Here is a 21,771-nt window from a genome sequence, read left to right on the forward strand (position 1 = left end):
CTGACAATCAAAGATAAGCTGATTAAGAACACAGAAGAAGGGCATCGAAATTACATGAGAGATTTTATAAGAAAGGAGTTGCTAAGAGGAGTCCATACAAAGTTGATTAAGGAGATGATTAGAGGACTGACACCACAAATGGCAGAAGATATGAAATTGTTTTGCTACTGGAAAGATACAGGTTGATAGATGGAAGAGCACAATTTAAAACTAATTAAAGTTAGTGAAACTTAGTGACAATAGATATAGTTAAATAAATAATTGATAATGTTACTAATGTATACAATGTGTAGTGTTATGATAAGTAATAATTGGATATGAATATTGAATGGTACCCATGAAAGGAAGATTAGAAATCCTTTTGGATTACATATAAAGGTTAATTAAAAAAAACTTAAGATACAGTTAAAGTCTTGATTATTAGGGGGGAAATGTTATGATATAGGATATAGTTAAATAAAGGAGGTATGGGTGCAACATAAGGAAACTGTATGTAAATTGTAAACAGTGATTTGGAAAGGAGGATTAGAAAATTTTGTTATTAAATATTATGGATGTTTAGCTAGAATAGGACATAAGGATTCAGTATTAATGGAGGATTTTAGAAATAGTAAATGAAATGCCACTATGTGGTTATGTATTAAATCTTGGTATATTTTATGATGAAGGACATTTAAACAATTATAGTCAAATGAAAATGGAGGTATGATGATGGTAATATGTTTAAATATCTGAGTTAAAATACTTGAGTTAATATGAATTATGTTTGTTGACTGTGGAAGAGATGCACGAAAGTCTTTTTGTAACTAACTGATACACTTTCTATAGCATGTAAAGAAGATGTGTTGTGTTTGTTTTAAAAATTAAAAATAAAAAAAGTTTTATTTAAAAAAAAAGAAGAGCAGGGATGGAGGTTATTAAGCAAGGTGATCAAATGGGCTCCTTGCTTAACGGTCACAACTTATGACCATAAAGGGTGGGCTCCATTATCGCCTTAAGTCAAGGACTATCTGTAATGGGTATTTAATGCTCATTGTTTATATGAAGAACTGTGGGAAATGGTGGTCATCCTGAACTAGAACTATCAGCATCCCTTACCATTGCTCATGCTAACTGGCTTTATTAGTAGTTAAGCAATATATAGAGAACCACAAACTTCCCATATTTGGCTTAAATCAAGATATGGCTACAGAATGCCACATGCTCTGAATAACAGGTGGCTATTTTAATTAAAGAATATATGTTAATCTGCAATTAATGAACTGAGAAATGTAATTTCAGATCATGTTCCAGCATATTGCAATCCTGGCCATCTTACTTATGTTTTTTGCAATCCTTTTACAAGCAATCAATTCCTGAGGAACTTACTTGCAGCTGGCAAAACGAACAAGTCCATCTTTGAACAAGTAAACACGTAGGGGATCATAGGAGGTCACGTAAACATAAATCCTTAGGTCAAACTTACTTCCACCAATGAGGTAAGGCTTATGTATGTATCTAGAAAAGAGGAAGAGACGGTGAGCTACAAGGAAGCTCAATTCCAGAAGAACAAGCCTTAGAACTGTCACTATACTTCATTCTTTACCCATCACTGACAGAACTGAAAGTTGGCTTCTCTCCTACAGCTTTTGAGACAGCCCTTGCTAAATTTTCAGAAAATACCATTCTACATCACAGAAAAACATAATCTCCAAGCTAATTTCAGACAACATTTTAATGCACTAACAATAGCCATTCCATCAGTGCTTTGCTTTTTCATTGAAGGCAAAACAAACCATCTTCACAGAACAATATGGTTTTCACAGTTGCAGGAAACATGTTTACATATAGTACCATATTTTTCGTAGTATAAAACGTTCCGGAGTATAAGACACACCTTGGTTTTGGGGGAGGAAAATAAGAAGAAAGATTCTGCCTCTGCCCACCACCATCCATGGTATTCAGCTGACACATGGTAACAAGGTCAGCCAATGAATAAGCATAGCAACTAAGTCAGCCAATGAGAGCTATTTGCACTCTGAAATTTGCTGTGTAAGCAACAAGGAGACAGAAAGGAGCCTGGCTTAGCAATAGCAGTAGACTTATATACCGTTTCATAGGCCTTTCAGGCCTCTCTAAGCGGTTTACAGAGAGTCAGCATATTGCCCCCAACAATCTGGGTCCTCATTTTACCCACCTCGGAAGGATGGAAGGCTGAGTCAACCCTGAGCCGGTGAGATTTGAACCGCTGACCTGCTGATCTAGCAGTAGCCTGCAGTGCTGCATTTAACCACTGCGCCACCTTGGCTTAGCAGAGAACTGAAAGTGAAACTGCTTGTTTTTTGCTTGTATTTACTGCTAACTTGGAAAACCTGCTTTTGGTAATGTATTGTATATGATTATTATTATTATGTTGAATCCTGCTGAATCAGTTACTTGTGTATGCTTTCTGAATGTGATTGCTGCTGCAAACTCTGACCAGCCAGATCAGTTTCAGCACTTATTGCAGCCTGATTCAGCACAGTTGATTGGTGAGTGGATCAGACTGCCGGAATACCCCCAATCAGCTGTTCTAGGCTGCAGGGATTACCACAAACCATCGCTGCCTCCATGCCTCGTGTTTTGGCCTCTGGTGGAGGTGGGGCTACATTCAGTATATAAGATGCACCCAAATTTTCACCCTCTTTTTTGGGGGGAAAAGGTGCGTCTTATATTATGCATCTTCTTGATGTAGCCTATTACCTCATTCACCAGAGGTTGTAAGGAAAATTTGGCTTACCTTTGCACCAGCAATGGTCTACGCTTGGGCAACTGGCTCCATTTATGGATGACCTGTATTCCAATGCCTCTAGCAGAAGCTGGCTAAGAGACACAGAGAGAGAAGTACATAACCATGGACTGTTATGCTGGAGTTCAAAACTGAAACATCAGGGAAAAAATCTGGAAATCTAATGATAGTATCACAAAAATAAAAAGTCACGTCTCCCTCAAATTAGACCTAACTCTTACTGACTACCCAGATATGTACATGATTTTTAGCAACAACGTAGAAATGGCTGCTACTTACTTCCAGAAAGTTTTTTTCAACTTCTCAGTGTAGTCTACTGCTTTGGGATTTCCTGGTGGTTTTCTATCTATGGACTAATTAAACTTAAACTTGCTTAGGGTGTCTGAGACCAGCCAAGGTCCGTTACATGCTGCCACATGCAAGTACCCTTATGTTTATACTGCTGGTCCTAAATAAATTCCTAGTACAGTCTTCAAATAACTTAACAGTATTTTTTGAAATGGTTTGGTTTGTTTCAGTGATGAAAGCAGATGCAATAGAAAAACAATGTAAAATGGCTGCAGGAATAGATGTTACATTGTCCCATAATGCAGTACAACAGCTTTGGGAAACTTTGGGGGATCAATGGATAATTAGCTAGGTAGCCTGTATAATTTAAAACCCTATGTGGCTGCAGTTAAAGTACACTATCTAACCTATTTAGTGCAAATGCATAACTTTGAGAATATCAAATGTTTAGAAAACGGAGAACAAGGGATCAACTAAAAACTAAAGAACTTGACTTCAGGAGGAAGAGAGATGTACATTTACCATTGTACATAAATGGCGAGGAGGTGGAGAGGGTTGGTATTTTAAATTTCTGGGCATTTATATCTCGGAGGATCTCTCATAGACCATGAATGCTATAACATGCTTGTGAAGAAGGCACAGAAGAGGCTGTACTTCCTGAGAATGCGAAGGAAAATAAATGTATCTCAGCATCTACTTCTGTCCTATTATGAGTGTGTCCTGACATAAGGCATTCTTGCATGGCATGGGAGCAGCTCTGCAGTGGACAAAAAAGTTCTGCAGAGAATCATTATCACCGGGCTCCAGCTACCAGCCCTGGATGACATCTTCGCATCTCACTGTTTGAGGAAGTTGCATAACATTCTCAGAGACTCTTCCCATCCTGCTTGTGATCTTTTTAGACTGTTGCCTTCTGGCAGAAAATACAGAACAATTAAAACTAGGACCACACATCTTCTGAATAGCTTTTATCCCAGAGCTATAATTGCACTCAACAATGAACTAAAGGGCCACCATCAGTGAGCTATTGGACAGCACTACTTGGTCTGTTGTGTGGATGCTTGGGTGGTTTAGGGGCGGGAAATTTTTTTGCTGGGTTGGGGTGTGTGTTTGGGGATTGTTATGTGTGTTGGGCCTGGTCTCTGGGCGTTATGTGAATTTTGTTGTATCTGTGTATATACGTACAATGACAATAAAATAAAGTAAAGCAACTACCCTTAAAAAAATGGAGATAGGAAAGTGTTAAAAGCAGGCAATGCATATCAGAAAGTGCTCAAAAGTCAGCACTTGTTTAATATTTTATAACTATCCTGTTTCTTTCCATTGTGATGCTCACCATTCCCCTTTCTTTTTGACACGCTTAAGGACTAATCCCTTCGCTAACAACATTCAACACTGTAACACAATTACTAGAATACATAAATAAATCTATCAAGTGCAAAACCTAGGCAGAACGTGGAGCTGAGGTTTGCATGCTGGGATAGGCAGGGAGCCACATAGTTGGACCAAAGCAGAAAGCTGAAAGAGTGTGCCCTATTATCCACATTTGAATCAGACCATATCTGCACCCTCACCGGCTTCACAATCCACTTCTGACGACCCGCACAATCTTCCCAAGCTTTCCTGAGAAGCTTGATATCTTGTGGGAGGATGAAAGATTGGGGCAGAAAGTTGAACTCCTTTTTCCCAAAGCGCAGTTGCATTTTGGACACATTTCTCCACAGACGGTCTTTCCGACCAATTTGGAATGAGCCAGGAAAGTGGTTCAACTGTAGATAGGAAATGAGGAGGAATAACAGAGTAAAAGAAGGTCCCAGTCACCTCTGGCTGGTACCATCTCCCCAAATTCTGTTACATTTGTGTGAATATCATTTGTACAAGCCCAAATCTTTGAACTGCACCTCCTACAGATAGAGATCATTGTTGGTACATCTATCACAATGGCTGAATCCACAAAATACACTAAGCCTAGCCAGCTGCTTAATCCAACCATAATAAATTAATTTTGAATCTGCCAATGCACATCTGGTTATCCTAACCAGATCAAGCCCCATCATTCTAGGGGCTACAGAAGCTCTGTCCACTTCCTCCAGCCCTGCTCAGGACAGGCAGTCCTCAGATTGCAATAGCAATTGGGACTGGAATTTCCATTGCTAAGCAATGTGGGTAAAAAGCACACTGTCACATGACTGCATCGTTTAGCAGTAGCGATTCCAGCAGTCCCAGCTGCTGTTGTAACCACAGGACTCCACAGATCTTGAAGCAAGGACATCATATGATCATGATGCCAGACAAGGCGGGAGTCCAACAAGCAGGCCAGTGGGTGAGAGCTACAGGCGGTTGGCTACACACCACGAGAAGGAGCTAGAGCATGGGGAGTGGATGCTGCAGGCAGGCACTATGGAGTGCAGGCAGGTAAGTAGGTACTATGGGGGGGGGCACTGCAGGCAGGCACTAAAGAGTGTAGGTGAAAAAGCAGCAGGAATGGAAGCCACTTGCAATCTCCTTCCGGCTTTCCCATTGACTTTGCTGGTGGAAAGCCAGCAGGAAAGGTCACAAGTGGTGATTACATGACTGCAGGGACACTGTAATGGTCACATCTTCTAGGACCAATCATAAATTCCCCTTGTTCAGTGCTATTCTAACTTTGAATAGTTTCTGAATAAGTAGTCATAACCCAAAGATTACCTGTATCCCATGAGCCCTCTACAAGATTGTACTTGGCAAGGGTTCATTAGATCAATGGTATCTTCCCTACTGGCCAGTCAGACTGCAGTAGAAATAGTTTGAATATTTCAGCCAATCAGTGTTTGGAACACATGTACTGGGCTAACTAACAATACTGGATTTCATAACCAAGCAATTTACATTCCAGCTACTTCAAACCTCCATCTTTCTTCTTGGAGTTCTAATGGGAAACTTTTGGAAACCACAGGTGGCTGAGGTTCAGGTTTCCACAATAGTTACACAGATGAAAAAAGCCTGATTCACTGTTCAAGCTGCCCTTCACTTTCTCCAATATTTAATGGGTTACAGGATTCACACAACACATTGGACCCTTAAAAGTCTTTGTTAAGCACACTGTGTGAACCAATTATTACGCCTTGCAAACTTGTAGGCCTCTTTTAAAAGTGCAGCCACTAAGAACAACCCATGAAGAGGGGTGGGAAATACTGCAGCAAAAATTAGGCTATATGTAAATGTTTTCTGCAGGACAGGAAGGACTAGAGAGAAGATGTAACAAATTACATCTTCTGTCTCTACACTGAATTTTGTTGTTCAACACATTCATGTGCACTCTGAACAAATCACATACCTTCTGGTGTTCTTTGACAATTCTGAAGCCAGGTGATTTCATATGATGGCCCCAGCAGCCCAGCCAGTCATTATTTCCTATAGGTAATTATGAAAAAGTTATCTGAACAAAATATATATATCACTTTTTCTATACTATGCTCAAATAATTTAATTATAATACTCTAAGCATTTCAATTTATGAAATATAAATTTAGAATATTTCCCCTCTTCCACCTGATTTAAGAACATTTTCATATTATAACAAAATTATAACACAGCAACATATCCAATGCCACATGACAATTATCTTTGTTTTCTAACAGATCCCCACTTCTTATCTAAATATGGTCCATTGAAAAGGCCATTAGAACTCTGTATTATTGCACACAGAGCACTGGTTAATCAGTCAGTATACACCAAGTATGACATGTACTGCTAAATCATGGAAAACTTACTTCATTTTTGAACCTTCTTTTATCTAATCTCCTCTTTTCCAGCTGTTTTGATCCCACAACATGTGATAGCAATGAAGTTCAATACAAAACATCAGAATCTTGGGGCAGTAACACTCCAACAAAAACTGACCAAAGGGATACAGTTAGGCAGAACAAACTGAAAGCTTCCTTAAAACCTGGACAAGAGCTGTGCAACAGCCACAATTAGAACACTATGTGATTGAAATCTACATTCTTAAAAATTACATGTTTTTAACCAACGCTATCCCACAGTAACTCTATGGAATTTTGCAAATTCATGGAACCTGGGAAAAAGATTCCATGAAATTGAAATGACCCACAAATCATTCCCAGTTTGAATAAGACTCACTTCTGCTGATTTTGAAGTGGGATCTGGCAATGGTTTGCTTCACAATGTTTGGAGTCACTGTACTCATTTTCCATCGCAGCATCTTCCTCTGTTCCCAAGGAAGCTTCTCCACTAAGAAGTAGATCCCAAAAACAAAAGCTGGTCAAACCCAAGAAATACCCATTTCTCAAAAATCAATTTGCCATAAAGAAAACAGCAGGAAATGTCTTGGAGAAAATAGCCTTTTGTCATGGAGTAAAAAGACTGAAACTATAAAATGGAGATGCTCTTCAAAAAATTTCCATTGCATATCCATAGGCTAATCTGTCTTAGAAGCAAATATATATATAGCAATGAGAAGAAACAGCTGCTTCTGCCCAATCGTGCCAATCTGTTTAGAAAGGACTTTTCAGTTTCTCTCTATTCCTGCTCTCTATTCCCCAACCTGCATGCAATTCACAATGTCCTAAACTTTCCACAAACAACTCTTTCTCTTGCAAATTCTTACATTAGCTGGATATTTGTAAAAGATACCAGTTTATACTGCTGGTGTTAATTCACTGGGCCTTGGAAAATCTGCTTGGAGCTTGGCAATCAACCCAAACTTCAGACCAGACTGCACTATCTCTTTCTGGTAGCAAAATAGCTATATCACAATTGGGGGTTTCCCTATCTAGCACCAATCCTCTGGAACCAAATGACTGCATACCAAAGTTTAAAAAGGCAATTTAAAAAAAAACGGCTTTTGTGAAAATTATCTAAACATTGATCCCAAAATTGTTTTAATTTTTAGAAGCTATTTTAAGGCTCTGTATTTTAACAATCATCTTAAATTGGATCATAATGTGTTATTGTATTATTTTCTGATGTTTCACTTTATTATTGTGTACGATGCCTGGTACATGAAAAATGAAAAAAAAAAAATTTTTTTAAACCCTTTACATTCTCTGTTGTGGGTTAGATTACCGGGACTGGCAGAAGGCAGAAGACTGAGAAAGATTAAAAAGTGGACCACACAAAGAGATATTGCTGCCATAGCAAGAAGCATGTACAAAATTAACATTTAGGATGAGCTGCTGTGATGACTATGAGAACACCCAGGCTTAGCATAGCAAATCACAAATGTGCCCATTACTGCTGCAAATAAATCTGTGACTTATTCAGCCTATCTGAGACAGATCAAGAAGTAGAATAAAATGACTCCATCTACTGGGCTTGGTAAATGCGGGAAAGAATTAGCATTCCTAGCAGCATTCTCTTCAATGTTCTCAGAAATCTATAGCTCCACCTACGTATGTAAGCATATATAGAGATAAATATCTCTTCCCACATCTCTATTCAACATCTTTGTTTAATTAATGGGAGAGACCAGAGCTACAGTCTGTATCCATCCCCTTGTCAACCCTTCACTTTATTACTCTGTTGCAATCTCTGATCTTTACACCACCATCAATATATTTGGCCCCGAATGCTACGTACTTGCAATGGATTCATCTTACCTCTCTCATCCTGGGTTCCAAAATAGATGGTGGAAGACACATTGGGGAAGAGGCTGTGTGTAAGAGCTGGCTTGACAATTCGCTCTTGACCCTCAAGTGGAGGCACTAATCCCTCAACACAGGTCCTATGAAAAGAAATAGATTTGCCTAACTATATGGCTACAAGAGAAAAGAAGGCAAAATACATAGTACAGGTAAGCAGCCTTGGGAAAGCCAGCAGCACAATATCTTTCTTGAGCTCCTGTTGCTAGTTGACATAGTTGTATTTAATTGCCATAGCCTTTAATTAACATTGATCAAAAATGTGAGTTTTGTTTTGGCTGAGAAGTACTGGGTTAGAAAACAAAGGAATCAAAGCTATTTTTCAACCCATTTACTTAGCAGCCCTATTTCTTTTTGTGAAAACACAACTTGTCTAAGTTGAGATTCAACAAGGTAAACAAAACATGCATGTATCCATCATCTGGGTTTATCTAAGTACAGTTTGGGTACATGGATAAGTTTATGAAATCAAGTTGAACTCAGACACTCTTCATTTACTAAGTACATTATGGACAGAAAGCAGCGCAATTCGTGTCTGGCACTAACCTAGATATGAGAGCAACAGAACCACTGGCGGATAAGCTGGATGATGAGGAACCATCTGATTCACCTGAAATGAAGAAGAACATTAATTTATACTGGCCAGCTTTGATACAGTTGACTAAAAACAACTTGAATAAAAGAAAATAGTTTACTCAGTACTGCATCAGAATATATCATTAAAATGCAAATCAAGCCAGCACATTATTTTCTTTAGAGCACAACTAATTAAATATTGCAAGAAAGAAATCTTCACAAGTAGATCAAATTATCTACACTTTAAAGATAAACTCAAGCTAGTTTTAATTATGGCCATAACATATTTCAGTTCTTTTATTAAAAGAAAAGTTCTTTTATTATTTCTGCCTCTCTTATTATATTATTGATTAATATGTATGTGATATCCAACTGTAAAGATTATTACTATGATAATAATGTTAACTTTTTATTAGATCTGAGTTGTTCTGAAATCTTAGTAATTAGAATCTGTATTCCTTGGATATAATCAGTACATCAACATTTTTATTTCTCTGGCTTATCACATTATTAAATGATTGCACTCTAAAGAAGGAACATAAATAAACATTAATGACCTTCCCCATCTTCCTCTTCTCCTTCCTCATCCTGACTGCAAATATCTTCCAAGCCATCCGGAAGTTCTTCTTCCGCATCTTCTACTTCTGCTTGATCTAGCAGGGGAAGATTGACTACAGCTCTACAATACAAAGATTTATTTTGACCAAGTGAAACTTTTTGAGTAGTTTATACTATTCCTGTAATCCAACTAATGAAGAAAACAAAAAAATTCCATCTCAGTGGCCTGAAGAGCTCCCAGACAAGAACAAAAAAAGTTAGGGCATTCCCCTTCCCACCCAAAAGACTTCCTTCTCCTCCCTGCTATTTATTTACATGGTAGAATTAAGTATGTAACATATCACTATATTTTTAGGATTAAATGCAGTTTCACCTATCTGGCCATTTTCTATACTGATATAAATTCCTCAAAACAAAACATACACCAAAAAATACAGTAGAACCATATACTGTACCAAGGTTTAAATTAGGATACCATTCGGCAATCTGGAACCCTCTAGGATGATCTGACATTAAAATTCCTAGAAATATGGGGTGTGTAGCCCCAACCTAATAGGGAGTACTAGACTGGGTTGTGAGACACACATGTAACAACAGAAATAGGATATTATAGACCGTGGTGTCCAACTTGCATCGTCACATGACGTATCGCGACTTTTCACCTCTTTGCTAAAATGGGGATGAGCATGGCCAGTGCATGATGCATCTGACCCGGAGGCCCCGAGTTTGACACCCCTGTTATAAACCTGTTTCCATCCAGCACCTGTTTCCACCCAGTAAAGGGAAACATCCAATACAAATAATTGACAGCTTATAACAATCTTGAAAAAGAACACTATCCCTATATACAAATACCTATATAACAAAGAGGCTATGATACTTACTCAGACTCTTTCAGAGTAGTAGACTGCCCCCACTTTGCTTCCATGTTTAGCTGAAGAGTGGAAATTTTTGTCTCTACCTCAGAGACTGCCATTCGTGGGGATATCTCTGCTGTCATCACCTGTTCTGTGATATTCACAGGGGGAGCGACCAATTGATTCAAGAGGCTATGGTTGGGCATTTCGGAATTTGAGGTGAGGATACGCGTGTCCATACGCTTAGTGCAGACATCGGCAACTTCTGTGCTTATAAGGCTGTGATGGCGGCTACCAGATTCTAAATTCAGGGAGCTGGGAACTGGCACTTCCTTCGGGGTGATCTGGGCTACAATATGTGGTTTCCACCGATTGAACAGATTGGCATGGAAGCTGGCGTTCATAAGGCAAGAGCTATCAATGCGGTGACCAAACTCACTATAAGTACTAACTTTCCGGATACCGCTTGCTGTTAGTTTCCTCATGGCTTCTGTCAACCGCGCATCTTGTTCTTTCAGATTCTGTGATCTAGTCTCGCCATCCTCGAGGGGCCACAGTGACCGTTCTGATTTAAGAACCATGCTGTTGTGTACAGGTGAGTGAGGAGATTTGGCACAGGTTTGCTCAAAAGTGGAACTGCTGTTTTTTCCAAGCTTCTTTTCAAGATTCACAGGACAACCATCCCCATTCCCCCCAGAATGGGTCCAAGAAAATCCTGGAGATCTTGACAATCCTTTCAGCTTCTTACTTTCTGGTGGTAGCGGTTGCTGCTGCTGCTGCTGCTGCTGCAAAGGCACTTTTGCACTAGCTGGCCTCAGGAAAGAGTTATTGTTTAGGACTGGTCTATAAGCACTGGCGGTTTGCTTCCCTGAATTGAGGAGAAAACCCTTTGACACTGGATTGGAACGCTCCCCAGCTGTACTTGGCATAAGAAATGGATCCACCGTGGAAGACGACATGGTTTTATTGAGGACAGAATGATAGATGGGAGGTGGGGCACGAAGCGGTTTCTTCTCCAAGGTACTAGGCTGCAAGCAGATGGACTCAAGTCTCCGATAGGGCTTGTGTCTAAAGTAAGACCGTCGATAAAGCAGGGTGCTCCCAAGGAAGTTTGGGAGAGAATGGGACTGAGCTGTAGGCGGGCTCAGGAGCACTGCCTCACTACATAATGGCTCTGGATATAAGAGGGGGGGATGCTGGGAAGAGATCCCTGAGTGGACTGAACATTTGTCTTGCAAAGTGGTCACATGATTTTGTTCCAGTTGCCAAACAGGCTTCACCTGCTGCCTAGCAAGGTACCAAGACTTGCTCTTGTGAAGCTTTGTTGTGAGTGGTGGCACTGACAGCCCTGGTGAAATGCCCACCTGGAACTGGTTTCTTTTTTTGAGGCTTAGGCTATAGGCTTCTGGCCCTGCTGAGGCCATGTAGAGCCATCCCACACCTTCAATGATCACAGCTTTTGAACAGGATTCGGTCAAAGCAGCATTTTTACTTTGGCCAGCCTGAAAATAAACCAGCACATATGAAAATGTTGAGCAGATCAAGAGGAAGACATCAATGATGGCATCATTTTCATCATTAGAGTGATTAAGGAATGACAAAACCATGAACCGGTAATCCAGTTTACAAAACCTGCTGAAATATAGACGTTTCAGGAAGGTTTTGGGACAAACAGTCAAAGTGTGCTTATTTCTATAAGGCAGTGTGCTGCAACATATTCAGTATTGGTTGTGAGGTAAAAACAACAACAACCGGTTTTCCTGTTTCTAAGTATTTGATTCCTGCTTTCATATTCTGCCAGTCATGATTTATCTATAACTTATTATTTTGATGACTTTTCAAAGAAAGGTACTCAGTAATATGACATCAGTTCTGTGTGGATTACATCAGCTCCAACATTTAGGTTCTAACTATAGCTCCATTCTCATAACAAAGATAGATTTAAAAAAAAATTCTGGTCATCTGAATAGGCCATAAAAACCTCACTTAACAGGTAATATTAAACTATGACAGATAAATTTGACTTTACATAACATGCTAAGCTAACTCACATTATGGCTTAACATTTTGGTCAAGACTAAAGGTCGTACCCTTGGTTAATCAGTCAATATTTCCTTTACAAAGTATTATGACAGAGCTTGGATACAGCATATGTGAGTGCAGTGTTTGTTCATTTGCAAAAATATAAATTTTAAAATTTAAATTTCAAGCAATTTTAATCCTCCAATCCACTCTCACTATGCCTGACAAGTATATGATTTGACAAATCAGATATATCTCCCAAAGTATGTCCATACTGCATGAGAAGGCTCAAGGTCAGTGATGGCTAGCCTTTTTCTCCTCTCGTGTCGAAATTGTGCGAGCATGTGCTATTCCAGGTGTGTGTGTGTCCACACCCACAATGCAATGCGCTTGCCACCTTGCACATGCGCATTTGACACTCTCCGCCACGGCATGCATGTGCATGCCTCCCCCATAGCCTACTTGTCCTCCTGCACCATGGCGGGAGGGGGGGAGGCTTTTTGCTCTCCCCAGGCTCTGGAGGCTTTCCTTGAGCCTCTGAGAAGGCAAAAACAGCCTCCCCTGGGCTCCAGAGGTCCTTCCTGACGCCTCATGGCACCAAAAATGGAGCGTATGGCCCCCCCGCACACCCCCATGCTCCCCCTGCATGCGCCCACATCTCCTGCATGCGCGGCAGAGACCCAAAAATCAGTTGGTTGGTGCACGGTGGATCTAACCTGGGTGACAGCTTGCGTGCCCACAAAGAGGGGTACCACAGGTTTGACATCACGGCTCTACGTGCTGATAATTATTAGCTAAGATTTTGATAATCAAAGCAGTATCAAAATGGTGCTAATTGGTCAGAAAACTGTTGCTGTATTTTTTGGAGTATAAGACGCACCTTTTTCCCTCAAAAAAGAGGTTGAAAATCTGGGTGCGTCTTATACACTGAATACAGAGTTTTTTGCCTCCCGAAACCTCGCCCCCTTTGCAAAAATGGTCATGGATTGCCTTTAGGAGGCTTTCAGAGTGCTCCTGGGGTTTGAGAAGGGGAGAAATGAGCGAAAAATGGGCCGCTTTTTTTTCAATTCCCCCCCCCCCAGCTCCCAGGAGCACGCTATAAGCCTCCGAAAGGCTATGCATGCCATTTTTGTGAAAAACGGGCCGTTTTTGGGAGGTCTGCAGAGTGCTAAAGCTTGGTGCCTCTTATACTCCGAAAAATGTGGTATGTTAGCTAATGCATCTTCTTTAAACTGATTAGTCATCTCATGCTTTTTCATTTATTTGAACTTAAAGAAAAACTGATTCCAAGATTAATGATGAGCACTGGATGTTCTTTCTCTGTGGATGCCTCCTGATGCAATGGAATGCAGCCCCTTGTACCATGTGCTAAGAAAGGCAGAAGGAGGGAGGCATAAACAAAGCTAAATTCCATTCTCACAATTGCAGCCATTCAATGTAATGCAGCTGATGGAGATTAGCCTCTGTATTTTCCCTTTCACAGCTTCATTTTACCTGGTAATTTTTTTAGATGCTATTAATTAATAAATTTGTTTCGAGGTATTCATTATAGCATATGCACAGAGGAGTGTCTTCATATTCATTTCCATGTGAAACTACTGCCATTCAAGATTTTTCAACAGACATATAATCTTCAACATATAAAGTATATAAGGCTATTGGGAGTCAAATCTTTTTCACAAAATATTGTATTGCCTCATTTTAGGAATCTTATCCCCATCAAAATTCAGCTTTTAAGTTCTTGTTGATAAGGGCAACCTTTGATCTCACAAAAGGCTTCAATAACAATCCCAAGCAAACTGCTTTTTATGTCAAAACAACTGTCAAAACTAACATTCTAGAATAAGAAGTTCTCTACTGGTTGCATACTGGAATGGGCTACATCTCTTGACCTCTTCAAAAGAGCCACTGAATACTTCAATAAATTACCCAGTAGAAGTCCCCTAAACCTCCTATTCCAAACCAATCAAGGTTTATCAGCCATCAGCCAAAAGCTTTCATACTTGAGAATAGTATGATTATAAGACTACAGGAATCAGACTAGAAGAGGAATTTGAGAAAAGATACTATATGGAATGTCTGAAAATAGATTTTAAAAATGACAAACTTATAAGAGTGATCTGAAAAATGATATTTTAAAAAATGGATTTTCATATGAAATCACCTGAAGTTTAATAATTAAGGGGGCTATACAAATAATAAATCAGAAGAATACTTTGGAAAGCCTTATTACAAAAGGGAAATGTTAAACTGCTGAAGCTGTTCCTGAAAAGAGACAAAGAGAAAATGATCAGAAATCAACTAGTGGTGGGACATTTGGTGGAATTAAAGATTAAGCTTTTTAAAAATAAATGGAAGGAACACAAAGTGGATTTATTTGACCAAGGTTAAAATATATATGTTATGGTTTCTGGTAGCTATTAATAGATTTTTGTTTAATCAGGACAGAACGATGAAGCTTTAAAATTTATTTAGAAATGGTGAAAGACTTGTTTTGATTTATTTCTTAGTGAAAATGAGAATTTGGAATACAAAATAGATTTGATTAAAGTTAAAATATGTTATTACTTCTAGTAACTCTTAATAAATCTTTTGTTGATTAAGGCTGAATGATGAGTTTTACAATTTGGTTACTGATTTAAGGATAAGATATGGGGGGGAAATTTTATTGTCTGGAAGAGGGAGGAATCATCTTTTATACATCTTTTATTTTTAGCACCTTTTTCCTTCTTATATTTTACTTAATCTTTTATCTTTGCATTTGTAAACTTTAATTATTATTTTTAAAAAAACCTGAAAGCTTGTTTTTGATTTTATACACATCATACTGAAAATGTAGATTTGCAATGGATGTCAAAACAGAAGATGGGGGTTAAATAATAATTAGGTAGCCAGTAGATTAAAAACAGGCATTTTGTCTAATCATTTATGAATATGAACAAAAGGACTATCCATAAGAGGGAGATCACCTTCTTCAGGAAATTAAAGGTAGGAAGCTGAAAATACTCCTCAGCTCTATTTTGCAAACTTGGAATGTAATAAAAATGAATTGAACAATTTTTTTAGATATAATAACTCAAGAAGGGGATGATATGTAATCGGTGGCAGGAGGTTGTCAGTTTTACATTTTGATTTTTTTTTTTAAAGGAAATTACTGGTCACCTTTAAAATGCTTTGGTAGAAATACTGGTAGATAATTGTATTAAATTAACTCTTTTAAAGATATCAGCTAGTAACTCTTAATATCAAATTATTAACTCTTCAGAAATTAATATCTTCTGAAGATATTAATTATTTCAATTTTAAATAGGTCTGGAGGAGTTTTATCACATTCCCCCATTTTCCTTTTGTATAAATTACAGCAAAAACAGAGATGTTCCTCCCTAAGTATGATCCCTGAAATATTTCAGAAGGTAGTTGTAAGAGTTAGAGTTGTAGACTCCTTACACAAAGCTTCTGTTTGATCGGTACCAAATAGCAGCACATGTAAAAAAGTTTGAACAAACAGCTTTTTAAAGGAGTGTATTCAATGATACATTCTGCTAGATTCCAAATACCACTTGTTTTTAATACTTGCTGCTCACATGACAGGCTACCGAATGCTGAATCAGCAGCACTGAATGCTGACTTAGACATATTGTTACAACATACAATATATAGACAAAGCATTGTGACTGAACTTTATAATTGCCATTACCACTGCTCTAGGCCCTCCTGTTCAAATCCTTTCCAAAACTTTGTTTTCAATTTCAGTTTTCTTCTCAGAGGAATAGCTATTTCAATTCAGTTGTTCTTGGTTTCAAATTCATCCAAATCAGGCTGCTTTAATTTGGGATTCACAAAATCTGAGGATACCTCTACTTACCAAGTTCTTCTATCTTTGTTAAGATCCTTCACTAAAACAATTCCATCACTACCAAAACCCCATTCTTTACAATACCACATGCTGGCCCTGCTATCTCTATGATAGAATATAACATATAAATTTATCTATCATTTTGGCATGTCTATCTATGTTTTTTTAAGGAAAAGCTAAAAGGAAAATAGTCCTCGACTTATAACCATTTGTTTAACAACAGTTCAAAGTTCCTCAAAGTTGCAACCGTCACACTACCTGTGCAATCATAGAATTACAGTTTGGGTACATGGCAACCAGCTTGCAATTATGATGGTTGCAACCACTTGAGTCACGTGACAATTGCTGATCTTCCTAGATGGCTTCCGACAAAAAAAATCAATGGGTTAACAACTGCAGTAAACATGGCTAAAATCAAGTCCAAACATGTGAACATTCTCTTAATGAATGCATCATTTAGTGATCAAATTTCTGCTCCCAACTGTAGCCATAAGTCAAGAACTGTCTGTATTACACTGAGGTTAATGTAAATCTGATAGTTTCAGCAAATATTTCAAACAGCACTGACCTAAAAGTTGTTTACCATTACTTTCCGTAACTGTATCGTAGAGAAGTGACAACTACAATTTTTAATATGTATGTTCATATTAAAAAGCAAACTTCCACATCTCAAAAGCAAACTTTATGGAGGGCTGAACTACACCTCAAAATTAACACCACAATAACACCAAAGATTTAATTGAAATGAATAAGTCAATTAATCTTTATTTAGAGGTCCAAAGATGTTACTCCAAATAAATACACATTGTGCTAAGTAAGATTTCAAATGCTACTTCACCAAGTATATCATTTCCTCAGTCTATCTTTTTATCTATTCACAATTTGGTAAGATATCCATTCAAAAAAACTAAATAGTTTTTGCATTTATAAGGTATAAAATCCTATCAATATCCTGTTCCTTTAGAAATAATGCTAATCCATTAATAACTGTAATAAAACCATTTTAAAGGGGATAGTCCTATCCCTTACATATCATATCTTTTATCTAAGCTTTGAAAATAAATTAACCAGCCTCTTTTTGAAGCAAGACAATATAATATGAAATGTTCTCCTTTTCTGACAAACAACCTCCTCCCCCCCCCCCCCCAGTAATTTCAGGTTTAGGAGACCATGCAGTCCACAAAGTAGATTTGGGCTAATTTAGTATGGAAATAAAAACTGATTTGTCATCTATTATTCTCAGTCAAAACTACCCAGTGAGAATGTCATCAAGGAAATTATAATAATCAGAAATGATTATTGGACTTAAAGATACTTCATATTTAAACTAGTATAATGTGGAAGTAGTAGCTCTTTAAAACACAAAACTAGTAGATTTTTTATGCTTAAAAATATAAACTAAAAATAATTGATTACTTCTATTCCCATCATTCCATTGCTATGCAAGGCAGTTCTTAAGTGAGTTGTGCCAGATTTTACAACATTTTTGCGATGGTTGTTAAGTGAATAACTGCAGTTGTTAAGTGAATCAGCCAGTCTTTAAGCAAATCCAGCTTCCATGATTGATTCTGCTTCTGGAAGTCACAAATGGTGATCACATGGCCTGGAGGCACTGCAACCATCATAAATATATACTGGTTGCCAAGTGCCCAAAGTTTGATCACATGACTGTGGGAATGCAATGACAATCATAAGTGTGAGTCCTCACACATTGGCCATAAGTCACTTTTTTCAGTGCCACTGTAACTTTGAACAATTGCTAAATGAACAATCGGTTGTAAGTTGAGGACTATTTATAAAATGGTTGATACATACCACAATTAAACCAAAACCAAGCAAGCCAAATTGTGGCTTTAGACAATATGTGAGTTCAATAACTTTTAGAAATGTTGCCAGAAAAATAAATTTTGCTGCTAAATTGCATGCTGTTAAATGGTGGAATGCTTTTTAGTATGAACTAAAAGTAACAACTTTTTTTTCTTTTGGTACCTTAGAGTCTGTTTTGACTCTTGGCAAGGGCCAGGAACAACCCCTCCAATTTTCCTAGCAAGGTTTTTGGAAGGCGTTTGCCCTTGCCTTCTTCCTAGGACTGAGAGAGAGTGACTGGTCCAAGATCACCCAACTGAATTTGTACTTAAGGCAGGACTAAAACTTATAGTCCTCAAGTCTCTAGTCTAGCACTGTAACCACAACACCAAACGACCTCTAAAATCTCACTATAGACAATACAGTGCCAATGTATTAAGAATTAATCTTCAATTGCTTGATAAGACTGAGATTCTACTACAGAAAATAGAGAAAACATTAACGATTATAGTTTGAATATTCCTATGAAGTAGATAATGATAAGACAGCAAAAACTTGTTAGTTTGGAAAATGTTAAAGTAGCAGTTTCTGACCTTCTTAAAGTCTATTTAAAAAATCAGACATTTTGATTTCATGCTATGGTTTTCATTAATGTACAAACCATATATGTAAAAACCAAATTGCTTCCTGGTGAAAAGTTGTAAACATTTAACATGTTCTAACTCATCTTGACATCTAGAACTCAAAAGAGTGAGTTAAAAAAAGTTTACACTATGAATTAACAGATGAATGAATTTTCTTCTAGACTCAAGCAAAATGAAGGGCATCTGTAAACACCAAGATTCATATCTTTTTTATTATTTCTGTAAACTTCTGCCTGGATGGTAACTTTTTAATAACATGTGCTGCACTGGTGGCCTTAAGCAGTAACATTTACTATAATTGCTGGAGATGCAATAAGTGAATACCTGGGAGCATATATTTTCAAAAGACACTCCCAGCTATGAAATCTTTTCCTCAGAGAGGCTATCTGCCATTGATTGCTTTTAGTTATTACCGTAATGTGCTGCTTTAGAATCAGTTGGCAGGAAAGACTTATCTCAATACTATAAATCAATTGAAAAACATGTTGCATTTTTCCAAGGTTGAAGTTTCTAAGCTCAGGAATATGCCACTAAAGACCAACTGCACAGAACTGAATCAGAAGGGCAGGGTTGCCTTAATATTGTGACTTCTCAGATAATTATCAAATAAGAAATAAAATTTGAACTTGATACCTAATCAAACCAGTTCTTATTTTTTTCCTCAAAGTACTACATAGTGAATCCACTTTGACTGTGGAGACTTTTGATTAAGTGGAGATTTTCTTTAGTGGAAGTTAGGGAAAGTGGATTTTGCCAAATCCTCTTTAATTCTGCACTCACCATTAACCTGCTCCAGATTTGAAACATGTCTCAGAATATGGGAGGTAATATGAGGATGCTATTATTTCCAAGATAAGCAGAATCTCTCCTTCAATGGTTTTTCAATAAGGCTTAGTTTCCAGATCCTAAGCATCCTGATCATTTCCTATAAACATTCTCTATTTTGACATTCTTTAAATATGATGTCCATAACTGGACTAATTATGCCAGACACAGTATGATTTCTAAAAATAGAGGGGAATAATACTATATTTTGATATTATGGTTCTGTTAATATACCTTAGAATTGCATTAACTTTCTCAATTCTTATTAGGCACCTACATTTTCCACAGGTGCCTAATATAGAGAGCTATGTCAAGCTATTAACAAATAAAAATAATGTCTGCATCAATGACAAAAAGATTATTAAGAACAAAGTAATGACCAAGAAAATATAGACAATTCAACCTTGAAGTATGGATGGATTTAGGCAAGTCATTCATTTCTGCAGCTTTATTTCACTATGTCTAAAAGAGAACATCAGTAGTGATGCCCCTTATGACAAATGATGAAGACTTGAAATAATTACAAGAAGATTCCTCCCCATGGACAGGAAGATGCCTCTAAAGTTGATAATATCACCTATTGAAATGATAGAATAAAAGGTCCCATGAACGCTTGCTTGTACAATCATTCCACTTATCCCTTTCTCACACTTATTGTATGAACTAGTTCAGTGTGCCTACCCACGTGTAGTTTGCCTTTCAACAAAAGGATTAATCTTTTGCAAATGGTAATCACATACTGCTGATGCAAAGGATGGCAAAATAACTATCCAAAAGGGTGGGGGAGGGGATTTATTTTTAACACTTTTGAGGGCAAATAGCAGACGATCCCCAGCTGATTTGTCGATCCTGAACTTAACCTGTTCAATATAAATTGGAAGAGAGACCTCTGCGTTTCAGGGTTACTGCATAACCCTGAAACGCAGAACTGTAATTTCCCTCAACACATGAGGGAAGGAGCACATGGGAAGAAACCAAAGGGCTGATCTATAGGAAGATAAGCCCGGGTTCTATATAAATCTATATAAATGTACCAATAAAGGAGAATATTTCTAGCTCAGGTTGAAATGGGGGGGGGGGTGTTCCTTCGTGCTCCGGTTGTTGCCTTGCAGACCTTTCATTACCCAAACTAGGTGAGGCCGTCAGAGTTGGTGCTGAGGATGTTACCCAGTTTGGGTTAATGAAAGATCTGCAAGAAAACAACCGAGCTCGGAGAGCACCGAGGCCCTCCCTCCCCCCATAAATATTTTTAATACATTCAATAAAATCCGCCCAAAAAGGAGCATCGTCCGAGAAAGCTCAGACTAGTCGTTTCAGACGGTCTCAGTTCCACTGGAATTAAAAGCCGGGCGCTTCGGCCTCCTCCAGGCCAAGAGCGCTCCGGGAATTCAATATCCCGCGGAAGGAGGAAAAGTGGATCCACCACCCAGGGCTGCGGTTACAGGGCCCGCACACACTTACCGGCTCCGGGGCAGGCGCTGGCTTAACCCCTCCGGCCCAACCCGATCCGCCTGCTGTTACCATAGAGACACTTCCGGCTAAGGCGGGGCTAGAATGCCGCCAATGGCTGTTCCTAGCGTTCGGCCTCTTTGCCTAAAGGGCAATCCCGACCTCGGACGGAATTCTCGGTTAATTCCTCGCGTTAAAAAGGAAAAAGAAAAAAGAAAACTGTGCCGCTAATGACTACAACTACCATCGCACCCCGCGCCCTTCCGTCTCGCCTGCGTTCGTTTCTACCAGCGCGCCCTTAGAGGCCGAGGGAAGCCTTCGGCGGCTTCAACCTCGCTCCCCTTACATCCGTACTACATTTCCCGGCATGCCGCCGGAATACGGCAATCCCAAATTTCACCGGGTAGTAGGGATTAAGGTTCTCGTCGCGGAAGGGTCCTGATATGGCATGACATCATCGCGGCATCTGGGAACGGAAGTG

General features: G+C 38.6%; 1 protein-coding gene across 3 annotated transcripts in view; it reads right to left on the bottom strand.

Annotated features, from left to right (window-relative positions):
• TTLL4 (tubulin tyrosine ligase like 4) overlaps nucleotides 1-21,761 on the bottom strand; it is a 33,272-nt gene extending 11,511 nt beyond the window's left edge. The window contains exons 1-10 of one of the 3 annotated variants that reach the window (XM_087713156.1): nucleotides 21,303-21,761; nucleotides 10,716-12,190; nucleotides 9,831-9,952; nucleotides 9,244-9,307; nucleotides 8,656-8,780; nucleotides 7,178-7,288; nucleotides 6,372-6,448; nucleotides 4,630-4,824; nucleotides 2,759-2,841; nucleotides 1,369-1,497 (exon numbers count right to left, since the gene is read on the bottom strand). In XM_087713156.1, the coding sequence (XP_087569282.1) occupies nucleotides 1,369-1,497; nucleotides 2,759-2,841; nucleotides 4,630-4,824; nucleotides 6,372-6,448; nucleotides 7,178-7,288; nucleotides 8,656-8,780; nucleotides 9,244-9,307; nucleotides 9,831-9,952; nucleotides 10,716-12,190; nucleotides 21,303-21,365 (2,444 nt within the window). In that variant the 5' untranslated portion in view covers nucleotides 21,366-21,761. The remainder of the gene's footprint in view (nucleotides 1-1,368; nucleotides 1,498-2,758; nucleotides 2,842-4,629; nucleotides 4,825-6,371; nucleotides 6,449-7,177; nucleotides 7,289-8,655; nucleotides 8,781-9,243; nucleotides 9,308-9,830; nucleotides 9,953-10,715; nucleotides 12,191-21,302) is intronic. The other 2 variants (XM_087713155.1, XM_087713159.1) reach the window with 2 other exon arrangements.
• Between the last annotated feature and the right edge of the window lie 10 nt (nucleotides 21,762-21,771).

The sequence above is a fragment of the Thamnophis sirtalis genome, unplaced genomic scaffold (genome assembly GCF_051295495.1).
Source record: "Thamnophis sirtalis isolate CommonGarterSnake01/CBP01778 unplaced genomic scaffold, rThaSir2_p1.2 scaffold_1, whole genome shotgun sequence".
Taxonomy (NCBI): Eukaryota; Metazoa; Chordata; class Lepidosauria; order Squamata; family Natricidae; genus Thamnophis; species Thamnophis sirtalis.